At 48.0% G+C, this 24,932-nt stretch overlaps 1 protein-coding gene across 1 annotated transcript in view; it reads right to left on the bottom strand.

Annotated features, from left to right (window-relative positions):
• Positions 1–2,511: 2,511 nt before the first annotated feature.
• Positions 2,512–24,932, bottom strand: part of LOC147120681 (uncharacterized) — a 33,790-nt gene continuing 11,369 nt past the window's right edge. The window contains exons 2-3 of the mRNA XM_085984244.1: positions 11,109–11,575; positions 2,512–2,896 (exon numbers count right to left, since the gene is read on the bottom strand). Of these exons, the coding sequence (XP_085840370.1) occupies positions 2,813–2,896; positions 11,109–11,575 (551 nt within the window). The 3' untranslated portion in view covers positions 2,512–2,812. The remainder of the gene's footprint in view (positions 2,897–11,108; positions 11,576–24,932) is intronic.

Here is a 24,932-nt window from a genome sequence, read left to right as displayed (position 1 = left end):
CGGCAGGGAGGCAATTCAAATCATTAGTGGCTTGTTTACAGCCACTTATCAATGGTTTTTTCCCAGTTTTTTGGATTTGACAGGTCGCCCATCAGTTCCCGCTGTGCCTAGATCTCGTCTGTGAAGCTGAGGTGGGAGGTCAGTGGCATTGAATCAGCTGATGAGTTGACAGCTTCAAATGTCAAGTCAAAGCTCCCAGCTGATTGAGAAATGTTCCCTTAACCACCAGCTTCTCTAAACTGCATTTCCACTACAGATTCAGGATGCTGCAAGTCTTTTACACAAGTCTCTATCCAGTCTGACCGCATTACCTCTCCCACCATTGGCAGATCACTTCTATCATCTGTGTTTCATCTGCCATCTACTCCATCAGCATGGGTGTCCTTTATACTCTCTCACCTTGGTCCTCAGAATCCCACCATGATCAGCCACAACACCAGCAGCACCAGGCACACCAGCAGCATCAACAACAACAACACCCTTCTCCGCAATCACCTGATGCTGCACAGGACAGAGGGCACCAGCACCCGACCACATTGCTGCCTGGGAGGCCAGGGATGGCCTCACCATGGCCACATTTACTTCACTTGATGCTGTATACCCTGGCTGCCACATGATGCGCCAGGTTGGCACCACCCCACATCAACAACATAAAGCATCCCTACAATGCCCAAGCCATTCATTTCACACTCATCAGCATTGCGGGGGTTACCAGTATGTCTCACCATTCACTGCAACTCACTAAGACACTTCTAAAGGTGCACACAAACCTGTCCAGGAACGCAAAGTGTTGAAAATAAAGGTTTCAATGTTTGACAGCACATTAACAGAAACTCTACATGAACATTGAATAAAACACCCAAGTGCCTCTCCTTGTGTGTTGTTAGTTGATATGATTGCACTAGGATGAGGGTGAGTGTGAGGGGTGGCTAGTGAGATGGAGATGTGATAATGTAGATAGAGAGGGATGGGTGGAGGTGCAAGGTAAGTTGGTGTGGGTAAGGATGTGCAGGAGTAGGGTAGGGAAGGCAGAGTGATGGGGATGTGATGAGTGGCACAGCAGGATGAGGTTGAGTGTGGATTTGCAGTAACATTTTGTGATCTACTGAGATCAATCATTGAAAGGTTTGCAACACTGCAGCCTGGTCCTCCTGACAACAACCCTGCTTGTGTCCTCCTGTGCAATGTGACAACCAGTTAATCTGTTTTAAGTGGAGGGAGGAATTCTGTCCAAGACACCAAGAGAATCTTCTAATAACATCGTTTGCACCCACTTGAACCATTATTGGGGCCTTAGATTAAGATATGGGGAGGGGCTTTTAACCCTACCCACCTGGCAGTAACTGGGCAAGTGGGCAGTTAAAATGTCAAGGTCATTTGCCCGCTGACTTCCTCCCTGCTTTTGTGTGGATCCTGATTTTAACCTGCTCTTCTGATCGGCGTCAAAGGCACCCGCCTGAAACCGGTGGGTGTCCTTCTTTAAACATGAAGATCAGGGTCCAATGAATCACATAGAATGTACAGCACAGAAACAGGCCATTCTGCTTCACACAAACCTCCTTTCACCCCTCTTCACCTAACCCCAGCAACGTAACCTCCTATTCCTTTCTCCCTTGTGTGTTTATCTAGCTTCTCCTTTAATACATCGATGCTCTTCATCTCATCTACTCCTTCTGATACTGAGTTCCACTTTCTAGTCAGTCTCTAGTCAGTCTCTCGGTAACTAGCATATTTATGGTCGCTAGTTTTGGTCTCCAACACAAGTGGAAACACCTTCTCTACGTCTATCTTTTCAAACCCTTTCATCATCTTGAAGATCTCCATCAGGTCACCCTTCGTCTTCTCTTTTCTAGAGAAAAGAGCCCCAGTCTGTTCAGTCTGTCCTGATAGTTATAACCTCTCAATTCTGGTATCATCCTTGTAAATCTTTGTTACACTTCTCCAGTGACTCTATATCCTTTTTATAATATGGCAGCTAGAACTGTGCACAATACTGCAAGTGCGGTCTAACCAAGGTTTTGTACATAACTTCTTTGCTTTTCAATTCTATATTCCTCTAGAAATAGTGCTTTGTTTGCTTTTATATGACCTTATTAGCCTACATCGATATTTTTAGTGATTTGTGTATCTGTACCTGATATACCTATCAATTCGTCCAATGAAAAGCGACGAGTTAAGAAAGTAACTATAGGTTTTTATTGACTAAATAACAGAGCCCACCCTCGTGGGTGATCGGATCCAAGAAGGAGGAATACCAGCCAGTCGACCACCTTTATACCCGGGCAGGTAGGTGGAGCCATGGGCGGAGTCGGCAGTGGTCAGCCCAGGTATAGCAGCGTGACAAGAGGCGACCTCGTACAGTGATACAACAATGTGAACAGTGATAACTATAGGGAAACGATCTAACAGTGATAACTATAGTGTAACGATAGTAAACGGTAAAAGTGGTTTACCACATTCACCCCTTGTTTAGATTTGAGTCCGGCGGGGTGAAGTGTACTACCAGTTCTGGTATGTCAGTCTGTCCGGAGGCCTCGTAAGCCTGTCTGATCATCGCAGCTGCGGTGTTGCGTTCTCCGGTGTTAATGCTGGCGTCTGCGAGGTAGGCGAAGGCTCTTGGGGTTCCGGCGTACCGTCTACCTGGGCTGGAATTGGGGGGGTGGTGGGGGGGGGTAGCAGTGGTGTCTCCGGAGTGCCCGAGGGTGCGAGGTCGCGTAAGGAGACTGTGTCCTCCCGCCCGTCTGGGTATGCCACGTAGGCGTACTGGGGGTTGGCGTGCAGGAGGTTCACCCTCTCGACCAGGGGGTCCGTTTTATGGGCCCTCACGTGCTTTCGCAGCAAGACAGGCCCCGGAGAGGTCAGCCAGGTTGGTAGCGTGGTTCCCGTAGTCGACTTCCTGGGGAAAACAAACATTCGTTCATGGGGGGTGGCGTTAATGGCAGTGCAAAGTAGTGACCGTATGGAATGCAGCGCCGCCGGGAGGACCTCCTGCCAGCGAGAGGTTGGGAGGCCCTTAGACTTTAAGGCTAAGAGGACGGCCTTCCATACCGTCGCGTTCTCTCTTTCCACCTGGCCGTTCCCTCGGGGGTTGTAGCTGGTGGTCCTGCTAGTGGCGATGCCTCTCGCTAGTAGGAACTGACGGAGTTCCTCGCTCATGAAGGAGGCGCCCCGGTCACTATGTATATAGTTTGGGAACCCGAACAAGGCAAAGAGGTCATTCAGGCATTTAACGACCGTGGTGCTGGTCATGTCTGGGCAGAGGAAGGCAAAGGGGAAACGGGAGTACTCATCAACAATGTTGAGGAAGTACACATTACGGTCAGAGGATGGGAGGGGCCACTTAAAATCGATGCTCAAGCGCTCGAAGGGGCGGGTGGCCTTGATCAGGCTTGCTCTGTCCGGCCTAAAGAAGTGCGGTTTGCACTCGGCACAGGTCTGGCAGTTCCTGGTCATGGTCCTGACCTCCTCGATGGAGTAGGTCAGGTTGCGGGCCTTAATGAAGTGGTAAAGCCTGGTGACCCCGGGGTGGCAGAGGTCGTTGTGGAGGGTCTGAAGTCTATCAATTTGCGCGTTGGCGCATGTAATTCGCGATAGAGCGTCAGGGGGTTCGTTCAGCTTACCAGGCCTGTTAAGTCTGTGGGTTGTATTATAAATAATCACAGACTCCACTGTTAACAAAATAAAACACGTCTTTACTATTCAGAGGCTCGGGCGATTCTGCCCTAGTTAACGTATCACAACCCTTATATACTGGTGTGGTCACTATCGGTATTACAGTATACATGAGCCAACAAATAGTGCCACACCGAAAGTAGTGCTCTTAAAGGCGAACGGTTACATTCTATAGTTCCCTTAAAGGTAAACGGTTACATACACAACACTCCTCCCTTTTTAGCTTATTACTTACAGAATCCCCTTTAAACATACAATCTTCAACTTCATATAACAGTTTACAGATATACTCTCGATGGAGTCAACGTCATATAACAGTTTACATGTTTAGTCTCTGTGGAGGTTTCCGGATCCTCTCTGGATAACGCCGAAGTGGTGTCGTCATTCCTAGCGGCCCAGTAGGGGTGCCTGGCAAAATCGATTCAACTGGAACAACAGTGTCAGGTTCATCTGAATCCAATGTTACTAGATCAGCAGTAGGTGTTCTAGGTATTTCAGTTTCAACATTACTCGGGTCAGGTGGTGAAGTCGAGTGCTCATTTGTGGCGGACTCTATGAGCTGGTCAACATGGTGCCTTATTACATTGTCCCCAATGTTCACCGTGTACATCAACGGGCCTAGCCTTTTTTTAATAGTTCCAGGCTGCCATTTTTCTGTACGATAGTCCCGGGCCAAAACTTGTTGCCCCATCTTGAAAGACCTAGTTGCCCTGTCATTGATGTTCTGGAATTGCCGGTTCTCCACGTCCCTTCTGACATTGGGTTTAAGTAGATCCAGCCGGCATCTTAAGCGTCTGTTAAAAAACATCAAAAGATGTCCACACAAAAGATTATCATGCAAAATTAAGGCTCATGGGATTGGGGGCAAAGTATTAACGTGGATAGAGAACTGGCTGGCGGATAGAAAACAGAGAGTTGGAATAAACGGCTCGTTTTCGGAGTGGCAGGCAGTGACCAGCGGGGTGCCGCAAGGATCTGTCCTGGGACCCCAGCTGTTCACAATATATATAAATGATCTGGATCAGGGAATTGGATGCAATATTTCCAAATTCGCTGACGACACTAAACTAGGAGGAGGGGTGGGCTCTGATGAGGATGTCAGGAGGCTACAGTGCGATTTGGACAGGTTGGGGGAATGGGCGGATACGTGGCAGATGCACTATAATGTGGATAAATGCGAGGTTATCCACTTTGGGGGTAAAAACAGGAGGGTAGATTATTATCTAAATGGCAATAGATTGGGAGATGGGGAAGTGCAGAGGGACCTGGGTGTTCTTGTGCACCAGTCACTGAAGGAGAGCATGCAGGTGCAACAGGCGATTAAGAAGGCAAATGGTATGTTGGCCTTCATATCAAGGGGGTTCGAGTATAGGAATAGGGATACCTTACTACAGCTGTACAAGGTGCTGGTGAGACCGCATCTGGAGTATTGTGTACAGTTTTGGTCGCCCCATCTGCGGAAGGATGTTCTTGCCATGGAAAGAGTGCAACGGCGATTCACCAGGCTGATACCTGGAATGGCGGGAATGACCTACGAAGAGAGATTAAATAGTTTGGGCTTGTACTCACTGGAGTTTAGAAGATTGAGAGGGGATCTCATCGAAACATATAAAATTATGGCAGGCCTGGACAGGCTGAATTCAGAGAGAATGTTTCCAATGGCCGGGGAGCACAGAACCAGGGGCCACAGTCTAAAAATAGCGGGCAAATCATTTAAAACAGAGATGAGGAAGAATTTCTTCACTCAAAGAGTGGTGAGCCTGTGGAATTCCCTGCCACAGAGGGCTGTGAAGGCTAATTCAATAAATATTTTCAAGAGAGAATTGGATATATTTCTGAAGGCTAAGGGGATTAAGGGTTACGGAGAAAAGGCGGGGACGGGGTACTGAACTGGTAAGATCAGCTATGATCTCAGACGAAGATCAGCCATGATCTCATTGAATGGCGGAGCAGGCTCGAAGGGCCGAATGGCCTACTCCTGTTCCTATCTCTATGTATATGTATCATTGCGGGAGTTTGATTTGTGACCGCATGTGTTGCATTTCGGTATGCCAACAAAAAACTGTCTACCTTATGTTGTAGACTTATGTCTTCATTACTCATGGCCTTTACGGCCTTCTTGAAGGTCTGGACGAACCTTTCAGCCAACCCATTGGAGGCGGGATGGTATGGGGCTGATGTGTAATGTTTAACCCCATTGCTCTTTAGGAATTTCTTGAATTCCTCGGACACAAATTGTGGTCCGTTATCGGAACAGATCTGTTCCGGCAGGCCATTCCGAGCAAACATGGTTCTTAACACCGTGATGGTTTTCTCCGTCGTGGTGGTGGTCATTTTAATTACTTCCGGCCACTTGGAGTGGGCATCTAGCGCTATCAGGAACATCGAGTCCATAAATGGACCAGCAAAGTCGATGTGTACTCTTTGCCAAGGAGATGAGGGCCACTCCCATGGGTGCAGAGGAGCCGGTGGTGGTGCGTTCTGAACCCTCTGACATCCTAGGCAATTCTTGGTGATCTCCTCTATGTTCCCGTCGATGCCTGGCCACCACACAAATGCTCTCGCTAAATTCTTCATCTTTACTCCACCCAGATGTCCTTCGTGCAGCTCCTTGAGTACTTTCTTTTGGAGTTTGGGCGGAATCACCACTCTCGACCCACACATTAGGGTTCCTCGGCACACCGGCAGTTGTTCTTTCCTCTGTGAGAATGCCTGCAGTGTTGGTTTGCTCTGTGCTGGCCATCCCTTCACCGTTAAGTCATAGACTCGTGAAAGAGTCGGGTCATTCCTTGTCTCCTTCTCAATCATTGAGTTTGTTATCGGCAGACATTCCACAATGGACGAGTGGAACAACTCCACTGGGTCCCCTGTACTCGCTTCTTCTACTGTCGGCAATGGTAAGCGTGATAACCCATCGGCATTTCCGTGTTTTGTTGACCTTTTGTACTCAATGTCATACTGGTGTGCCCCAAGTAAGACTGACCATCTTTGTAGCCTTTGTGCTGTCATGTTGGACACGGCCTTGTTCGGGTTAAATATGGACACCAACGGCTGGTGGTCTGTCAGCAATGTGAACCTCTTACATTGCAAGTAATGGTTGAATTTCTTCACGCCCCACACAAGACTGAGGGCCTCCCTGTCTATCTGGGCGTAATTTCGCTCCGCGGTTGTCAAAGATCGGGACGCGAAAGCCACTGGCCTTTCCGAGCCATTTGGAAGCCTGTGCGAAAGTACTGCTCCAATTCCGTACGGTGAAGCATCACACGCCAGCCGAAGGGGTAATGCTGGGTTGAAATGAGCCAACACTTCCTCGGAGGTAATCAACTCCTTGCTTCTGCGAAAAGCCTTTTTGCACTCCTCACTCCACTTCCATGGTGTCTCCTTTCGCAACAGCTCATTCAGTGGATGCAGCACCGTGGACAAATTTGGTAGGAACTTGTGGTAGTAATTGATCAACCCCAAGAATGATCTTAACTGTGACACGTTCCCTGGAGCGGGAGCCTTCACGACCGCTTCTATCTTCTCCGGTGATTTATGTAGTCCCTCGCGGTCAATGATATGACCGCAGTATGAGATTCGTTTTTGGAAAAACTCACACTTATTGCGGTTAACCCTAAGGCCATACTCCTTTAACCTGGTGAGTACCAGTTTCAAATTCGTGAGGTGTTCCTCTTCATCCATTCCCGTGATTAGGATATCATCCAAATAGCACTGCGTGCTTGGAATTCCTTGTAACACCTGTTCCATGGCCCTCTGCCAAATTGCTGGTGCCGAAGCCACTCCAAAGACCAGTCTGTTATAACGGTACAAACCTCTGTGGGTATTGATAGTTAGGTATTGGCGTGACTCTTCCTCAACCTCCATCTGCAAATATGCCTGAGCTAGGTCTATCTTCGTGAAGTGTTTTCCTCCAGCCAACGAAGCGAAAATATCTTCAATCCTTGGCAGCGGGTATTGCACCGAATGAAGCACTGGGTTCACTGTGATCTTGAAATCCCCGCAGATACGGACCTTCCCCGGTCCCCCTGGCTTACTACTTGGTGAGGATTTCATGACGGGTACAATGGGCGTGGCCCACTCACTGTAGTCTACTTTTGACAGAACCCCTGATCGTTCAAGTTCTTCTAGTTCTGCCTCCACTGCTGGTCGTATTGCATACGGTACCGACCTGGCCTTACAAAACTTTGGGCTTGCATGTTCTGCAATCTTAACCCTTGCTTTAATACCTCGCAGCTTACCCAGCCCTTGTTGGAATACTTCTTTCGCTTCATCTAATATTCGGGACAACCGTTCAGATTTGACGTCCTCTTTCTCGTGCTCCACCGACATGGCGTTTAGCTCATGCCAATCCATCTTTATTTTTCGGATCCACTCCCGTCCTAGAAGTGGTGGACCTCCCTCAGGCAGTACATACAGATCCAGACGGCGGTAATTTTTGTCTTTGTATCGCACATTAACTCCTGCCTTCCCAATAGGGAATACTTTGTGTCCCGTGTATGTCTGTAGTACTAATTCTGTATTCCGTAGTGGAATATGTTTGAAAAACTTTTTATAGTCATGCTTATTCATGACCGTCAATGCCGATCCCGTGTCTACTTCCATTTTGACTTTGGCCTTTTCAATCCGCAGCGTCATCCAAATGGTTTGTCTGTCAGCTTCGTTGTTCACGTTGTGAATTTTTAGACTGTCCAGTCCCTTGTATTTGAAGTGTGAGTCGGACTTTTGTTCCCTTGGACTCTCCTTGTACCCTTTTTTTGCGGACTCCCTCTTGTTGTCCGTCATTCTTGACCGGCATACTTTTGCTATGTGCCCGATCCTGCCACATTTCCTACATTCTTGGTTCTTAAACCAGCACTGATTCTGGTCGTGCGTTGTCTTTCCACAACGGTAGCATTTGGAAGTGCTTGCAGTAATTTGATCCTTCAGCACTGCTACGATCTCTTCGAAGGTCTGGTCCACTGGTTTAACTGGTGCTATTAGATGTTTCAAGAGCCCGTATGTTTTTGCTCCCATCGAATTTAACAAAGTTATTGCCTTGTCGTATATGGCTACGCAATATATTCCTATGCGTTCCCCATACGTGGCCCTGTCTTCTATTTCAGCATTAAAATCATTAATATTTCCTCGCTTAGGCATCTTCTTCTCTTTCCGAGAACAGCACAAGTATTTCTTTACTTATTATTAATTTTCTTCTCTTCTTGAGAACACCACAAGTATTGCTTTACTTATTTCTTGTTTCTGAAAATTCTAATTAATTTTCTAAGATGGCGGTTTCCCGCTTCTGCCTTCTTCCCCAGCGGTTTTCCCGCGAAAAATGGCGGCTTTCCCGCGCTTCTCGCTCTCCCCGCCCACTTCAATGGCGGTTTTCCCGCGCTTGACGGTCTTCACCCGTCCCCCGACGCTGTCTTTCAGCCTGAGTGCGGCCCTTATCAGCTCTCCCGATCGGTGGCCCTGTCTTTGCAGCCAACGCTGCGGCTTACCCACGAGGTTATGGAGGCTTCAGGGTCCTAATGCCTGTCGCTTCCAGCCTGTCGGTTCCAGACTGGTGAGGATTGAAACCTCTCTTCAACGTCCTGTCTTCGGACGAAGCCGCCGTGGAACAACTGCCGCAGGGTTCGAATCCTGACTCGTCGCCAATGTTAAGTCTGTGGGTTGTATTATAAATAATCACAGACTCCACTGTTAACAAAATAAAACACGTCTTTACTATTCAGAGGCTCGGGCGATTCTGCCCTAGTTAACGTATCACAACCCTTATATACTGGTGTGGTCACTATCGGTATTACAGTATACATGAGCCAACAAATAGTGCCACACCGAAAGTAGTGCTCTTAAAGGCGAACGGTTACATTCTATAGTTCCCTTAAAGGTAAACGGTTACATACACAACAAGGCCGGTACAAGATATCATAATCGTAGGTGGATAGCTCGATTCTCCACCTCAAGATCTTGTCGTTCTTGATTTTACCCCTCAGCTTGTTATTAAACATAAAAGCGACCGAACGCTGGTCGGTGAGGAGGGTAAATCGCTTGCCTGCGAGGTAATGCCTCCAGCGGCGTACCGCCTCCACAATCGCCTGGGCCTCCTTCTCGACCGAAGAGTGTCGGATCTCAGGGCCCTGGAGGGTCCTTGAGAAGAAGGCCACCGGTCTCCCCTCCTGGTTGAGGGTAGCGGCTAGGGCGAAGTCGGATGCATCGCTCTCCACTTGGAAGGGGATGGACTCATCCACTGCGTGCATAGTGGCCTTAGCAATGTCTCCCCTGATGAGGGCGAAGGCCGCGCGCGCTTCTTCCGTAAGGGGGAAGGAGGTGGACTTCATAAGGGGTCTGGCTTTGTCCGCATAATTCGGCACCCATTGGGCATAGTAGGCGAAGAGCCCCAGGGTTCTCTTCAGCGCCTTTGGACAGTGGGGAAGGGGTAGCTCCATGAGGGGACGCATTCTTTCGGGATCGGGGCCGATGATTCCGTTCTCTACTACGCAGCCGAGGATGGCAAGGCGCGAGGTGTTAAACACACATTTCTCCTTATTGTAGGTGAGGTTCAGCCGTTGGGCCGTACGGAGGAATCTTTCCAGGTTAGCGTCATGGTCTTGCCGGTCGCGGCCGCAGATGGTGACGTTATCTAGATAGGGGAACGTGGCTTGCAGCCCGTTCTGGTCAACCATCCGGTCCATCTCCCTTTGGAAGACCGAAACCCCGTTGGTGACGCCGAAGGGGACCCTAAGGAAGTGGTAGAGGCGGCCATTCGCCTCGAAGGCGGTATACTGGCGGTCCTCGGGGCGGATAGGGAGTTGGTGGTAGGCCGACTTAAGGTCGATGGTAGAGAATACCCGGTATTGAGCAATCTGATTGACCATATCAGATATGCGGGGAAGGGGGTATGCGTCCAGCTGGGTGTACCGGTTTATGGTTTGGCTGTAGTCGATGACCAGGCGGTTTTTATTGCCGGTCTTAACGACTACAACCTGGGCACGCCAGGGGCTGCTGCTCCCCTCGATGATGCCCTCCTTCAGGAGACGCTGCACCTCAGAGCTAATGAAAGCTCTGTCCCCGGCGCTGTACCGCCTGCTCTTGGTAGCGACGGGTTTGCAGTCGGGGGTGAGGTTAGCGAACAGGGAAGGTGGCGGGACCTTGAGGGTGGATAGGCCGCAGGTGTTACGTGGTGGGCGATTTAAAGGCTGCTGGTTGTCGACTGTGAGCGGGCGGAGGGGTCCACCGTATGCCAAAGTGACACTTTGGAGGTGGGATTGAAAATCCAGCCCTAGTAGGACGGCAGCGCATAGCTGGGGCAGGACGAGGAGTTTAAAGTTTTTATACTCCGTGCCCTTAACCGACAGGGTCACAACACAGTAGCCGCTGATGTCTGTGGCGTGGGACCTCGATGCCATCGAGATCCGGTTGCGCGTTGGCTGGACAGTGAGGGAGTAGTGGCTCACCGTGTCTGGATGTATGAAGCTCTCCGTGCTTCCGCTGTCGAACAGGCAGGTCGTGGCGTGGCCGTCTACTTTGATGTCCATCATTGACTTGGACAGCTGATGCGGGCGAGCTTGGTCCAGTGTGACGGAGGCTAGTGTGTGGCTGAGCGGGTCGCTGTAGTCTGTAGGTGAAGCGGTCGTCAGGTCTGGAGGTAAGGTGGCGGTCGAGCGTGGTGGGTAAAATGGAGGCACCCACGAGGTGGGGCAAAATGGCGGAGAAGATGGCTGCCCCCACAACCCACATGAGGCACTGCTGGCGTCGGTTGCCTGGATCAAAGATGGCCGCCCCCATTGCTCATCTGTGGCCTTGATAGAAGATGGCCGCCCCCACAGTTCGCATGAGGCACTGCTGGCCTCTGCTGCTCTCCCTCTGCAGGCCTTCGCGAAGTGGCCTTTCTTCAGGCAGCTGGAGCACGTCGCATCTTTGGCTGGGCAGCGCGACCTCGGGTGTTTCGCGTGCCCACAGAAGAAGCAGCCGGCGGCCCGGTCGCGGGGGTCCGAAGTCGCAGCCGGTACCGAGGGTGGCGGTCCCGATCGGGTCCGGGACGCCGACGCTGAGGTAGGTCCCGGGGGCGGCGCTACGAGGGGTATTGCGGTCGGGGTCGGGCCCGAGTCCCAGAGTCGCGAACTGTACCTGGAATACACCTCGAGGTCCCGCTGGGTCACTTCTAGGGAGTAGGCCAAGGCTGCAGCTGTGTTCAGGTCGAGGTCCTTTGATTCCAGCAGTCTCTGCCGTGAGTAGTCGGACCGAAGGCCTTTCACGAAGGCATCGCAGATGTTATCTTCAGTGTTTTCTGCAGCCGATACTGCTTTAAAGTCACAGTCCCTGCCGAGTGTTCGTAGCGCCCGTAAAAATTCAGCTACAGACTCTCCTGGCTGTTGCAGGCGGGATCTTAGGAGGTGTCTGGCATACATGGAATTTACCTGGCTCCGGTACTGTTGTTTCAGTAGGTTGATAGCGGCCTCGTAAGTAGTAATGTCCTGGATGAGTGCGTATACTTTAGGGCTCGCTTGGGCGGTCAGAACTCTTAGTTTGGATCTCTGAGGGACGCCGGATTCTTCCAGGTAGGATTCGAAGCAGCACAGCCAGTGTTTGAAGTCGAGGGCTGCGTTTGTTGCTTGTGGGTTTAGATCCAGGTACGGTGGTTTGAGGGCTCGCAGCCAAGCCGGCTGCTGTGGCTGTTGTAGCTGGGCGTCTGGCTGGTCGTTTGGCTGCTCCGTTGACTGGTTGTTTGGCTGCTCAAGTGACGACATTTTAAAATTTAGTCAATAAAATTGATATACCTATCAATTCGTCCAATGAAAAGCGATGAGTTAAGAAAGTAATTATAGGTTTTTATTGACTAAATAACAGAGCCCACCCTCGTGGGTGATCGGATCCAAGAAGGAGGAATACCAGCCAGTCGACCACCTTTATACCCGGGCAGGTAGGTGGAGCCATGGGCGGAGTCGGCAGTGGTCAGCCCAGGTATAGCAGCGTGACAAGAGGCGACCTCGTACAGTGATACAACAATGTGAACAGTGATAACTATAGGGAAACGATCTAACAGTGATAACTATAGTGTAACGATAGTAAACGGTAAAAGTGGTTTACCACAGTACCCCTAGATCCTTTTCCTCTTCTCTTCTTCTTAGGCAGTCCCTCGAAACCGAGGTTGACTGGTTTCCACATTTAAAATGAGTTCTCAGGTGACTGATGAGTCCAATGCGGGACCTACAGTCTCTGTCACAGGTGGGGCAGACGGTGGTTGAAGGGGCGGGTGGATGGGGTGCTTGGGTTGACGTGCGCTCCTTGTGCTGCCTGCGCTTGACTTCCGCTTGCTCCCGGCGAAGAGACTCAAAGTGTTCGGCGTCTTCCCGGATGCTTCGCCGCCACTTTGTGCGGTCTTGGGCCAGGGATTCCCAGGTGTCGGTGGGGATGTTACACTTTTTCAAGGAGGCTTTGAGGGTGTCCTTGAAGCGTTTCCTCTGCCCACCTGGGGCTCTCTTGCCGTGCCGGAGCTCCGAGTAGAGCGCTTGTTTTGGGAGTCTCGTATCGGGCATGCGGACAATGTGACCCGTCCATCGGAGCTGATCGAGCATGGTCAAAGCTTCGATGCTGGGGATGTTGGCCTGAGCGAGAACACTGACGTTGGTGCGCCTATCCTGCCAATGGATTTGCAAGATCTTGCGGAGGCAGCATTGGTGGTACCTCTCCAGTGCTTTGAGGTGCCTGCTGTACATGGTCCATGTCTCTGAGGCATACAGCAGGGTGGGTATCACTGCTGCTCTGTAGACCATGAGCTTAGTGCCGGGTTTGAGGTCCTGGTCTTCAAACTCTCTCTTCCTCTGGTGACCGAAGGCTGCACTGGGACACTGAAGGCGGTGTTGGACTTCGTCGTCGACGTCTGCCCTTCTGCCTCATTTACTTAGAGCAGAGAAGGTTAAGGGGAAATTTGATAGAGGTGTTCAAAATCTTGAAGAGTTTTGACAGAGTAAATAAGGAGAAACAGTTTCTACTAGCCGAAGAGTCAGTAACCAGAGGACACAGATAATCGGCAAAAGAACCAGAGGCGACATAAGGAAAAGATTTTTTATGCAGCAAGTTGTTATGATCTGGAATGCATTGCCTGAAAGGGTGGTAGAAGCAGATTCAATAATAGCTTTCAAAATGGAATTGGATAAACACTTGAAAAGGAAACATTTGCTGGTTATGGGGAAAGAGCAGGGGAGTGGGACTAATTGGATAGCTATTTCAAAGAGCCGGTACAGGCATGATGGGCCGAATGGCCTCCTTTAGAGCTGTATCATTCTATGATTCTATGATGTAGAGTCTTATTTTCCAGTATGTGGCCTTCTTCCTCCTACCAAAATATACCATCTCACACTGATCTATATGGAATTTCATTTTCCAATTAGACATCCATTCTGCAAGTTTATCAATATCTTTCTGTATTTTGTTGCAGTCTTCCTCAATAGGAACTGTACTCCCCAATTTAGTGTCATCCACAAATTTTGAAATTGTACTTCCAATTCTCGAGTTCAAATCTTTTATGTCAAAGGTGATCAACAGTGGTTCCAGCACCAATCCCTGTGAAATACCACTTCCCACATCTGCCAGTTGGAGTAACTATCATTAAGTGCCACTCTCTGTTTTCTCTTTTGCAGCCAACCTGCTGTCCATTCTTCTATTTGTTCCCTGACTCCACATGCTCTGACCTTAGTCATGAGTCTTCTATGCGATACCTTGTCAAAGGCCTTTTGAAAATCCAAATATATTACATCTACTACATTACCCTTGTCTACACTTTCTGTCACTTCTTCAAAGAATTCAATAAGGTTGATCAAGCATGACCTTTCCTTTTGAAATCCGTGCTGGCTACGCTTTATGCTATTTTCGGTTTCTAAATGTTTTTGTGTTACATCTTTGAGTAAAGATTCTGTTATTTTTTCCTACCACTGACGTTAAGTTAACTGGTCTATAGGTTCCTGGATTTGTTCTATCTCCCTTTATAAATATAGGAATGACATCAGCTGCCTGCCAGTCCTCTGGCATTATTCCCTTTTCTAATGTATTTTTATATTATATATATGTTTTTGTCATAATGCCTCTGCTATCTTTTGCCTAACTACTTTTAATATGCGTGGATGCATATGTATGAGTCATATTGGTCCTGTCTAAAACCGAAAGGGCCTATCCAACTGCATGGCCACAGTTAAGTGGCAGTGTCCTCTCTTTGATAATGAGCAAGTCAACAGTGGGGCTGTAATGACTGGGAACAATCTCAGTGACACGCGAGGTGAGCCAGAACAGTTTGATAAGTGAGATCATTAACACATTGCACACTGATTATCATCACAGCTGGGACCAAATAAGAGAATCTGTGCTGAGCCAATATTTACCTAACATAAATCTCCAGACTTAAAGCAAGTATTATTATACGTTTGTAAGTAGATTTTTTTCATTAAGAATCACTGGGGATTCTTTATGTCGTAACCTCAAACAAATGCTAGAAGATTTCCTTACTTCTAGCAAAATGGTAAACCTAGTATTTTTTCAAACTATTTATACTTGACTAAGATAATCACACAGAGGCAATCGTCCGACATTAGTTCACAATGTCTTCGGTAGCACCTCCCAAACCCGCGACCTCTACCACCTAGAAGGTCAATGGCAGCAGGCACATGGGAACACTGCCACCTGCAAGTACCCCTCCAAGTCACACACCATCCTGACTTGGAAGTATATCGCAGATCCTTCATCGTCGCTGGGTCAAAATCCTGGAACTCCCTCCCTAACAGCACTGTGGGAGTACCATCACCACACGGACTGCAGCGGTTCAAGAAGGTGGCTCACCACCACCTTCTCAAGGGCAATTAGGGATGGGCAATAAATGCTGGCCTTGCCAGTGACGTCCACATCCCACGAATGAATGAAAGAAAATACCCAACGACGAGAGGAACTCAGATTTATTTTTACATGTTTCTTCTCAAATCTATATGCATAGCAAGGAATTACTGCTTGGTGGCTAATGCAACGTGTACGAAAAATATTCATGCTGTAAAAAAAGTGCTGGCGGTGCCTGTGAAATATGAGCAGGGCTTGTTTGGGACTTGGCTGAGATACTATTTACATTTGCTTGTATTTCTGGAGAGATTGGTTTGAGTTCACTCCGTGGGGAAAGGAGATGATAGCGCACTCTCCCAGGGTTAAGGGTCATCACTGAATTGATTTCTGGTCATTGTGTTCAGCTCTCCGGCAAGTGCAACTCCACTCCACGTAACTGCCCTCATTTTGACGCCTAATTAATCAGCAATAGCCTGGGGATCTCCAGGTATAACAGTTGGGGGAAAGAATAGAAAATCTGGGGCACTGAATAAAGGCTCTTTCAAAGGAGTAAATGCTGCATTCCTGGAACAATTTATGGGAAATGCAATGATCCAAATTCATCCGTTCTTTAAAAAAAATCTAGGAAATTGTTTATCTACAAAACATGAATTTGTTTTTGCTCTTAAGTTGTATTTTGTAAGTAATGGATGAACGTTTATTCTTGGCTTTGTTCTGGTATCAGAATCCCAGTATTTGGACATTTATGAAACCACATTAAAATTAATCCTGTAGGGTGCTGTACAAGTCTCCTGGTCTGCCAGCACACACAGACAGACTTACCTCTACACACATAAAGGAACATAATTACATCTTACATTTGGGCAGTTGGGCTCCCAGATCCATGCCCATCTCTCTCAAAATCACCAGTTCCCAGTATAACTTCCACCCTGCTCAAAGCACTGCTGAACCCCTCCCATGGCCAATGTATGCACCAGACCACCGCTACCTCCCCCCTTGGGCAGCACGGCCAGCCACTCCTTCCCCAGACCACCGCTACCACCTCCCCCGGTCAGTGCTCCCCGAACCCCCCGCCAAGCCATCAGTCTACTCTCAATCATCAGAAAAGTGATGGAAGGTGTCATGGACAGTGCTATCATGCGGCACTTACTCACCAATAACCTGCTCACTGATGCCCAGATTGAGCTCCACCAAGACCACTCAGCTCCCGACCTCATTACAGCCTTGGTCCAAACATGGACAAAGGAGCTGAATTCCAGAGGTGAGGTGAGAGTGACTGCCCTTGACATCAAGGCAGCATTTGACCGAGTGTGGCATCAAGCAGCCCTAGTAAAACTGAAGTCAATGGAAATCAGGGGGAAAACGCTCCACTGGCTGGAGTCATACCTAGCACAAAGGAAGATGGTTGTGCTGGCTGAACATCAATCATCACAGCCCCAGGATATTGCTGTAGGAGTTCCTCAGGGCAGTGTCCTGGCCCAACCACCTTCAGCTGTTTCATCAATGACCTTCCCTCCAACATAAGGTCAGAAATGGGGATGTTCGCTGATGACTGTACAGTGTTCAGTACCATTCACAACTCCTCAGATAATGAAGCAGTCCATGCTCGCATGCAACAAGACCTGGATGACGTTCAGGCTTGGGCTGATAAGTGGCAGGTAACATTAGCGCCACAGAAGTGCCAGGCAATGACTATCTCCAACAAGCGAGAGTCTAACCATCTCCCTTTGATATTCAATGGCATTACCATTGCCGAATCCCCCACCATCAACATCCTGGGGGTCACCATTAACCAGAAACTTAACTGGACCAGCCACATAAATACTGTGGCAACAAGAGCAGGTCAGAGGCTGGGTATTCTGTGGCGAGTGTCTCACCTCCTGACTCCCAAAAGCCTTTCCACCAACAAGGCACAAGTAAGGAGTGTGATGGAATACTCTCCACTTGCCTGGATGAGTGCAGCTCCAACAATACTCAAGAAGATCGACACTATCCAGGACAAAGCAGCCTGCTTGATTGGCACCCCATCCACCACCTTAAACATTCACTCCCTCCACCACCGCCGTACCGTGGCTGCCGTGTGTACCATCTACAAGATGCACTGTAGCAACTCGCCAAGGCTTTTTCGGCAGCACCTCCCAAACCCGCGACCTCTTCCACCTAGAAGGACAAGGGCAGCAGGCACATGGGAACACCACCAGCTCCAAGTTCCCCTCCAAGTCACACACCATCCTGTCTTAGAAGTATATCGCCGTTCCTTCATCATCGCTGGGTCAAAATCCTGGAACTCCCTCCCTAACAGCACTGTAGGAGCACCTTCACCACACGGACTGCAGCGGTTCAAGAAGGTGGCTCACCACCACCTTCTCAAGGGCAATTAGGGATGGGCAATAAATGCTGGCCTTGCCAGCGACGCCCACATCCCAGGGACAAATTTTTAAAAAGCTGGGCCACCGCTACTCCCCCCGGCCAGCGCTGCCACCCACACCCCCCCACCACCACACCCGGCTAACACTACTTCCCCCTGGCAGCGCTGCCACTCCATCCACACATCAATATTTGCCCCCACCCTGGCCACCAGTCACCCACTCTCAACCACCAATTGACCACAGCACCCCCCCCACCCACCACCCAACAGCCAATGATAGCCCCCCACCCCCCTCCTTCCCCAGCCACTGATCACCCACCCTCGCCCACCAATTGCTCCCTCCCCTGACCAGAAGCCTGATCAGCCACTCTTCCTTACAACCCGAGGGCCGCTGTGATGCCAGCTGCTGCTCGATCTTTAGCCACGATTAGCCGGCCGCTCTGCGCAGCTCACCGGTTCCATTGAAATGAGGCTCGATGCCCAATATCGGGGGCGCCTCTGGCAGGAAACGCGCCTGATTTTCTAGTCCTATGTCTCTACGAAGGTGTGCCACCACATGGTGGCATTACTCAAGAGTTCAAGTAATGAATGAAAGGATGTTGGAGCGAAGTCTACAGTCCGGTTTCACTGAGATTTGCTATTCTTTACTAGTCAGTACAGTTTTACATTGATTCCAATAGTATCCAGTGAAAACACTGAGAAATAACTTATTAATTGTAAGCAAGTTTAGGGGGTTGTGTAGGATAGAGGACTAAAATACCGTTCTTTCACCTCGACTTTTATGTTCATTCTGCCACCTGCGCAACTTATGTGTGAAATTAATTCAGGTCGTCTCTGCCCAATTCTAAGGAACGCAAGTCAACAGCACAGAGTGTCCATAATTCATTACCAGTCACCGGCAAATTGACAGCCTCAATTAGAAATGGACAGGGATAGTTGGTGTGGGAAATACATATTTGCACAGTAAAGCTCTGACGCTAATTGTTCCATTCTCCACCAACGTCATTCATTTAGTTTATCATGACTAACATTATAATGTTGTAATTTGAATGTTGTCCAAACCCTATTCTTATAAAATCAAATTCGTTTCTAATTTTACTTCACCGCTTTCTACTATTTCAAAGAATGGTCTTGTATGAAAGCAACGTGTACACATGGAATAAGTTAGGAAAATGATGACTATAAGAAACAAAATGAATGATTACTTAAAAGATTTTCTGTTGAATACACATAAAACCATCAGCAAGCACAGCTATCATCTTATTTATAGCTAATCACAGAGTCGCAATGTTCTGAGAGACTTTTTAAAGCTGTAAAACACATGAATAACTTCAATAGAACAACGAAAGCATTTTTAATAGTTTCATATTTCCAGGACAAAGTAGCTCACTTGACTGGCACCCCATCCACCACCTTAAACATTCACTCCCTCCACCACCGGCGCACCGTGGCTGCAGTGTGCACCATCTACAAGATGCACTGCAGCAACTCGCCAAGGCTTCTTCGACAGCACCTCCCAAACCCGCGACCTCCTCCACCTAGAAGGACAAGGGCAGCAGGCGCGTGGGAACACCACCACCTCCAAGTTCCCCTCCACGTCACACACCAATCCTGACTTGGAAATATATCGCCCTTCTTTCATCATCACTGGGTCAAAATCCTGGAACTCCCTAGCGAAGAGGGAGTACCTTCACCACACGGATGGCAGCAGTTCAAGAAGGCGGCTCACCACCACCACCACCTTCTCGAGGGCAATTAGGGGTGGGCAATAAATGCTGGCCTTGCCAGTGACGCCCACATCCCATAAATGAATTTAAAAACAGCTCAGTTACTGGAATGCATTACTTCACATGGTACTATAACAACAACAACAACTAGCATTTATATAGCACCTTTAACGTAGTAAAGCATCCCAAGGCACTTCACAGGAGCGTCATCAAACAAAATTTGATATCAAGCCGCATAAGGAGATATTGAGACAGACAAAGAGGTAGGTTTTAAGGAGCGTCTTAAAGGAGGAGAGAGAGGTAGAGAGGCGGAGAGGTTTAGGGAGGGAATTCCAGAGCTTAGGGCCCAGGCAGCTGAAGGCACGGCCGCCAATGGTGGAGCGATTATAATCGGGAAAGTTCAAGAGGCCAGAATTGGAGGTACAGCAGCAGACACACCGTCAGCGCCTCATTCTTTTGCGGTTGAAATGATACAACCTGGCAGAAGGAGCAATCACGTGACTCTAATGCCCCTTGCACATTGAGAAATTCAGTTTGAGTTGTTTGAAGCCAAAATGATCTCTTGGGGGTTGAGTTTCGGCTTTGGGTGCAAGCGATAATCCAGGCACAAATTGCGCTCGAAGTTGCGCTAGTTTTCCGACGTGAAGTTATGGTTCAAATTTCCGCTTAGAACTATTTGCATAATCACAAATCTTCCATGAACCAGCGCAATCGGGCAGCGTTTTAGAACTTAGTAATTGTATATTTTTTCCCTTGCATTAAAAAACATTTCTTGATATATTTAGGAGCGGTAACTTGGTGCAGTTTTATTAATACAGCTGAAAATAGGTTTATCACAAAAAATAAGCCATTTTAATAAGTGTCCAGTCCACCAGCTGTGAGTAACCCGACTGAAAATGACTTAAAAAAAACTATACAGAACCATTAACTCGTTTCATTGGTGTGCAGTAGTTGGCTTCTTAGTAAATTAAATATGTTTTAATATTAAGCTTTTAAAAGGTGCCTACCAGTGCCTCTGCACCTAAACAAAAAAGCTTAATTTAAAAGCCTCTGCGAAGATCCACAAATGGACACAATTAGGCGGAAACTCGCCAGGGTGGTAAATTCGATCTGGGGGCGTGGTCAGTTTTGTGGGTGGGGCCCGCTTCCAGCACGATGTTTTTTAAACCAGCGCAAAAGATGGTGGAAACTCGATTTGCGCTGGACGTAACTTGAGCTGGAAATTCCTCGATCTTTTGTGCTGGTTTGGCCGGGTGTTAGGTGAGTTGCGCTGGTAAAACCCAGCACAACCTAGCGGAAACTCAAAAGTTATGTTTAACACCCAGTGCTCCACCCTGAAGTGTGGTACATAGAAGATAGGAGCAGGAGTAGGCCATTCGGCCCCTCGAGCCTGCTCCGCCATTTAATGAGATCATGGCTGATCATCCAAATTCAGTACCCTGTCCCTACTTTCTCCCCATATCCCTTGATCCCTTTAGCCTTAAGACATATATCTAACTCCTTCTTGAATATATTTAATAAGTTGGCCTCAACTGCCTTCTGTGGTAGAGAATTCCACAGGTTCACCACTCTCTGGGTGAAGAAATTCCTCCTCACCTCAGTCCTAAATGGCTTACCCCTTATCCTTAGACTGTGACCCCTGGTTCTGGACTCCTCCACCATCAGGAACATCCTTCCTGCATCTAGTCTGTCCAGTCCTGTCAGAATTTTATAAGTTTCAATGAGATCCCCTCTCATTCTTCTAAACTCTAGCGAGTATAAGCCCAATCGACCCAATCTCTCTTCATACATCATTCCTGCCATCCCAGGTATCAGGCTGGTGAATCTTCGCTGCACTCCCTCCATGGCAAGAACATCCTTCCTCAGATAAGGCAAGCAAAACTGCACACAATACTCAAGGTGTGGTCTCACCAAGGCCCTGTACAACTGCAGGAAGACATCCTTGCTCCTGTACTCGAATCCTCTCGCTATGAAGGCCAACATACCATTTGCCTTCTTAACTGCCTGCTGTACCTGCACGCTTACCTTCAGTGACTGGTGCACAAGGACACCCAGGTCTCGTTGCACTTCCCCTTTTCCCAATCTATTGCCGTTCAGATAATAATCTGTCTTCCTGTTTTTGCCACCAAAGTGGATAACCTCACATTTACCCACATTATACTGCATCTGCCACACATCTGCCCAATCACCCAACCTGTCCAAATCATACTGGAGTTACTCTGCATCCTCCTCACAGCACACACGCCCACCCAGCTTTGTGTCGATGTGTTTAACGGTTTTAAATGACTGCTCGGTCGCCTGCGCTGATGTTTGTTAAACAGATCGAGCAGGCATGGCTGATTTAAAGCAGACATCTTACAGTGGAAGGATTCACATCTGTTCATTTTGCAGATCATTTGAAACTGGCAGGCCGTGTTTCTGCTGGAGTAAAAGAAAGAAGGACTTGCATTTATACGGCGCCTTTCACGACCTCAGGACGACTGAAAGCGCTTTACAGCCAATGAAGTACTTTTGAAGTGTAGTCACTGTTGTAATGTAGGACATCCATCTGCACATTTCATTCAAAGATGTGAAACAGCTGTAGATTCAGAACAAAACTCTAACTTTACACTTGAGGCTCAAGTTTTTAATTACAGTAACCCTTAACCAGGAATGTCCTTCAATTATATCATGACTTATTGGATAATGTGCATTGTTTACAGCTCCCTTAATAATGAATCCCGTATAAAACAGACCCTTGGTAGTACAACCCTGTGACATATTTTTTGTTTAACTCCCACACAGCAGTATAATGGAGGGTCATGAGGTGTGATGTTAACCAGCAGTTATAATTTGGCAATTGGTGGGTGAGATATTTGTGCATGCCTTCATTCTTTTTGTTAGCTGAAGGTACTTAATGTAATGAAGGTAGCACTGTTGATAATAAGAAATAGGAGCAGGAATAGGCCATTTGGCCCGTCGAGCCTTCTCCGCCATTCAGTAAGATCATGGCTGATCTTTTACCTCAACTCCACCTTCACAGAATCACAGAAACCCCACAGTGCAGATAGAGGCCATTTCGGCCCATCGAGCCTGCACCGACACATATCCCACCCGATCCCCATAACCCCTACACCAACACATATCCCACCCTATCCCCGTAACCCCATGAATTTAATCCCCCTAACACTAAGGGTCAATTTATCATAGCCAATCAACCTAACCCGCACATCTTTGGACTGTGGGAGGAAACAGGAGCACCCGGAGGAAACCCACGCAAACACGGGGAGAATGTGCAAACTCCACACAGACAGTCACCCGAGGCCGGATTCGAACCCGGGTCCCTGGCGCTGTGAGGCAACAGTGCTAACCACTATCCCCATGTCTAGGGAATATAGGCCTAGTCTACTCAATCTCTCCTGCTAGGCCAATCTCCTCATCCCAGGAATCAATCTAGTGAACCTTCGTTGCACTCCCTCTAAGGCAGGTATATCCTTCCTTCGGTAAGGAGACCAAAACTGTACACAGTATTCAGCTTTTCTATTTTTCCTAACAAAGTGGATAACATCACACTTCTCCACATTACATTCCATCTGCCATGATCTTACCCACTCACTTAGTCTATCTAGATCCCTTTGCAGCCTCTTTGCATCCTCATCACAGCTTACTTTCCCACCTAGCTTTGTATCATCAGCAAACTTGGATACATTACACTCGGTCCCCTCATCTAAGTCATTGATATAGATTGTAAATAGCTGAGGCCCAAGCACTGATCCTTGTGGCACCCCACTAGTTACAGCCTGCCAGCTCGAAAACGACCCGTTTATTCCTGCTCTCTGTTTTCTGTCCATTAAGAAATCCTCAATTCAGGCTAACATATTACTCCAAACCGCATGAGCCCTAATTTTGCGTCATAATGTCTGGATAGTTTCATTCTGCCACTCACTATTTACTTCTAGGCTGAGAATCTGCTCCTCAGTAATTCCACATCTTCAGACTGTTTCATTATTTTCCCTTTCTCACTCGTTCACATTGACCCGGAATTTGGGGTCACCGGTGACGTAAAGTCTTTTGCCGCTGGCCCCGAAGTCAGCTTCGCACAAAGACCTCGCGATCTCTGTGTCGAGGCTTTAGGGTTTTCCAACGCGGAGTTGGAATCAACGGAAGTTAATGGGGATTCCCAGCCAAGAGCTGCTGTGATGTCAACAGGCGGCCTAAGCAGCCAATCAAAACGCAGAATCCTCACAGACAGTGAACCAGGAAGTGGGTCAGCTCCTAAAATTCTAACTTAAAAAAAAATGTTTGTGCGAGCAAAACAATGATTGGGGCTGTCAGATGGGGAAAAGGGAAACCTGAAATAACGATGAACAACATTTTTTAAAAAGCTAAATTTTGTTTTGAACTTTCTTAAAAATGTTAATTAAAATGAATAAATTTGACACTGCACAAAATTAAAAATAGTTTTTCAATGCAATAACCTTTGTTTAGCAGTCAATAAGCTGTTAAAAATCCAGTTACACCTTAGCCCTTTGGGTGTAACTTTTAGTGAGGTATTTAATAGCATAATTACAGTGGAAGAACCGACGTTTTTGGCAGTTTCCATGATTTGAGAGTTTACACTTGCCGACTCTGTTGTTGGGGGTGGGTGGATGGGTAGGGGGCGGGCACAGCGCAGCCTATGGAGGAGCAGTGAATGACAGACTGCAACTTCAGGATTTCAGCCTTAGGCTGTGCACGCGCTAAATCCTGAAGTGGCGGTCAGTTTCAAAGGCGAAATGACGGGGAACGCTGCCAGTTCGCCGTCATCAGGACCGCAAATTCCGGGACATTGAGTTTTACATTATTGCTTTATTGATATTGATTTACAAAAAACAAAATGTGTGTACAAGGACAATTGTATTGGAACGCAAACAAAATGCTGCCGACACACAGAGTGCTTTGTATCTGTAGACAGAACCGACAAGGTAGCGTTTGAAGTACAGACCCTTCCTGAAAACAGGACATGAAATGTGCTGTATTGATGCAAGTGCGTTCTTTATGCAGGATTCCTTCCTGTTCATTTTTTTGGGGGAGTAAATTTCAGTTCTTAAGAAAGAAAGAAAGACCTTGCATTGATATAACACCTTCCACAACCGCAGGACTTCCCAAAGCGCTTTACAGCCAGTGATATACTTTTGAAGTGTAGTCACTGTTGTAATGTAGGAAATGCAGCAGTCAATCTGTGCACAGCACGAAAGAAAGAAAGACTTGCATTTATATAGAGCCTTTCACAACCACTGGATGTCTCAAAGCGCATTACAGTCAATGAAGTATTTTTGGAGTGCAGTCACTGTTGTAATGTGGGAAACGCGGCAGCCAATTCACGCACAGCAAGCTCCCACAAA

Source organism: Somniosus microcephalus, chromosome 4 (genome assembly GCF_052327205.1).
Source record: "Somniosus microcephalus isolate GS21.2 chromosome 4, FLI_Smic_1.0, whole genome shotgun sequence".
NCBI classification, from domain to species: domain Eukaryota; kingdom Metazoa; phylum Chordata; class Chondrichthyes; order Squaliformes; family Somniosidae; genus Somniosus; species Somniosus microcephalus.
This window is presented reverse-complemented; position numbering and strand designations above follow the sequence as displayed.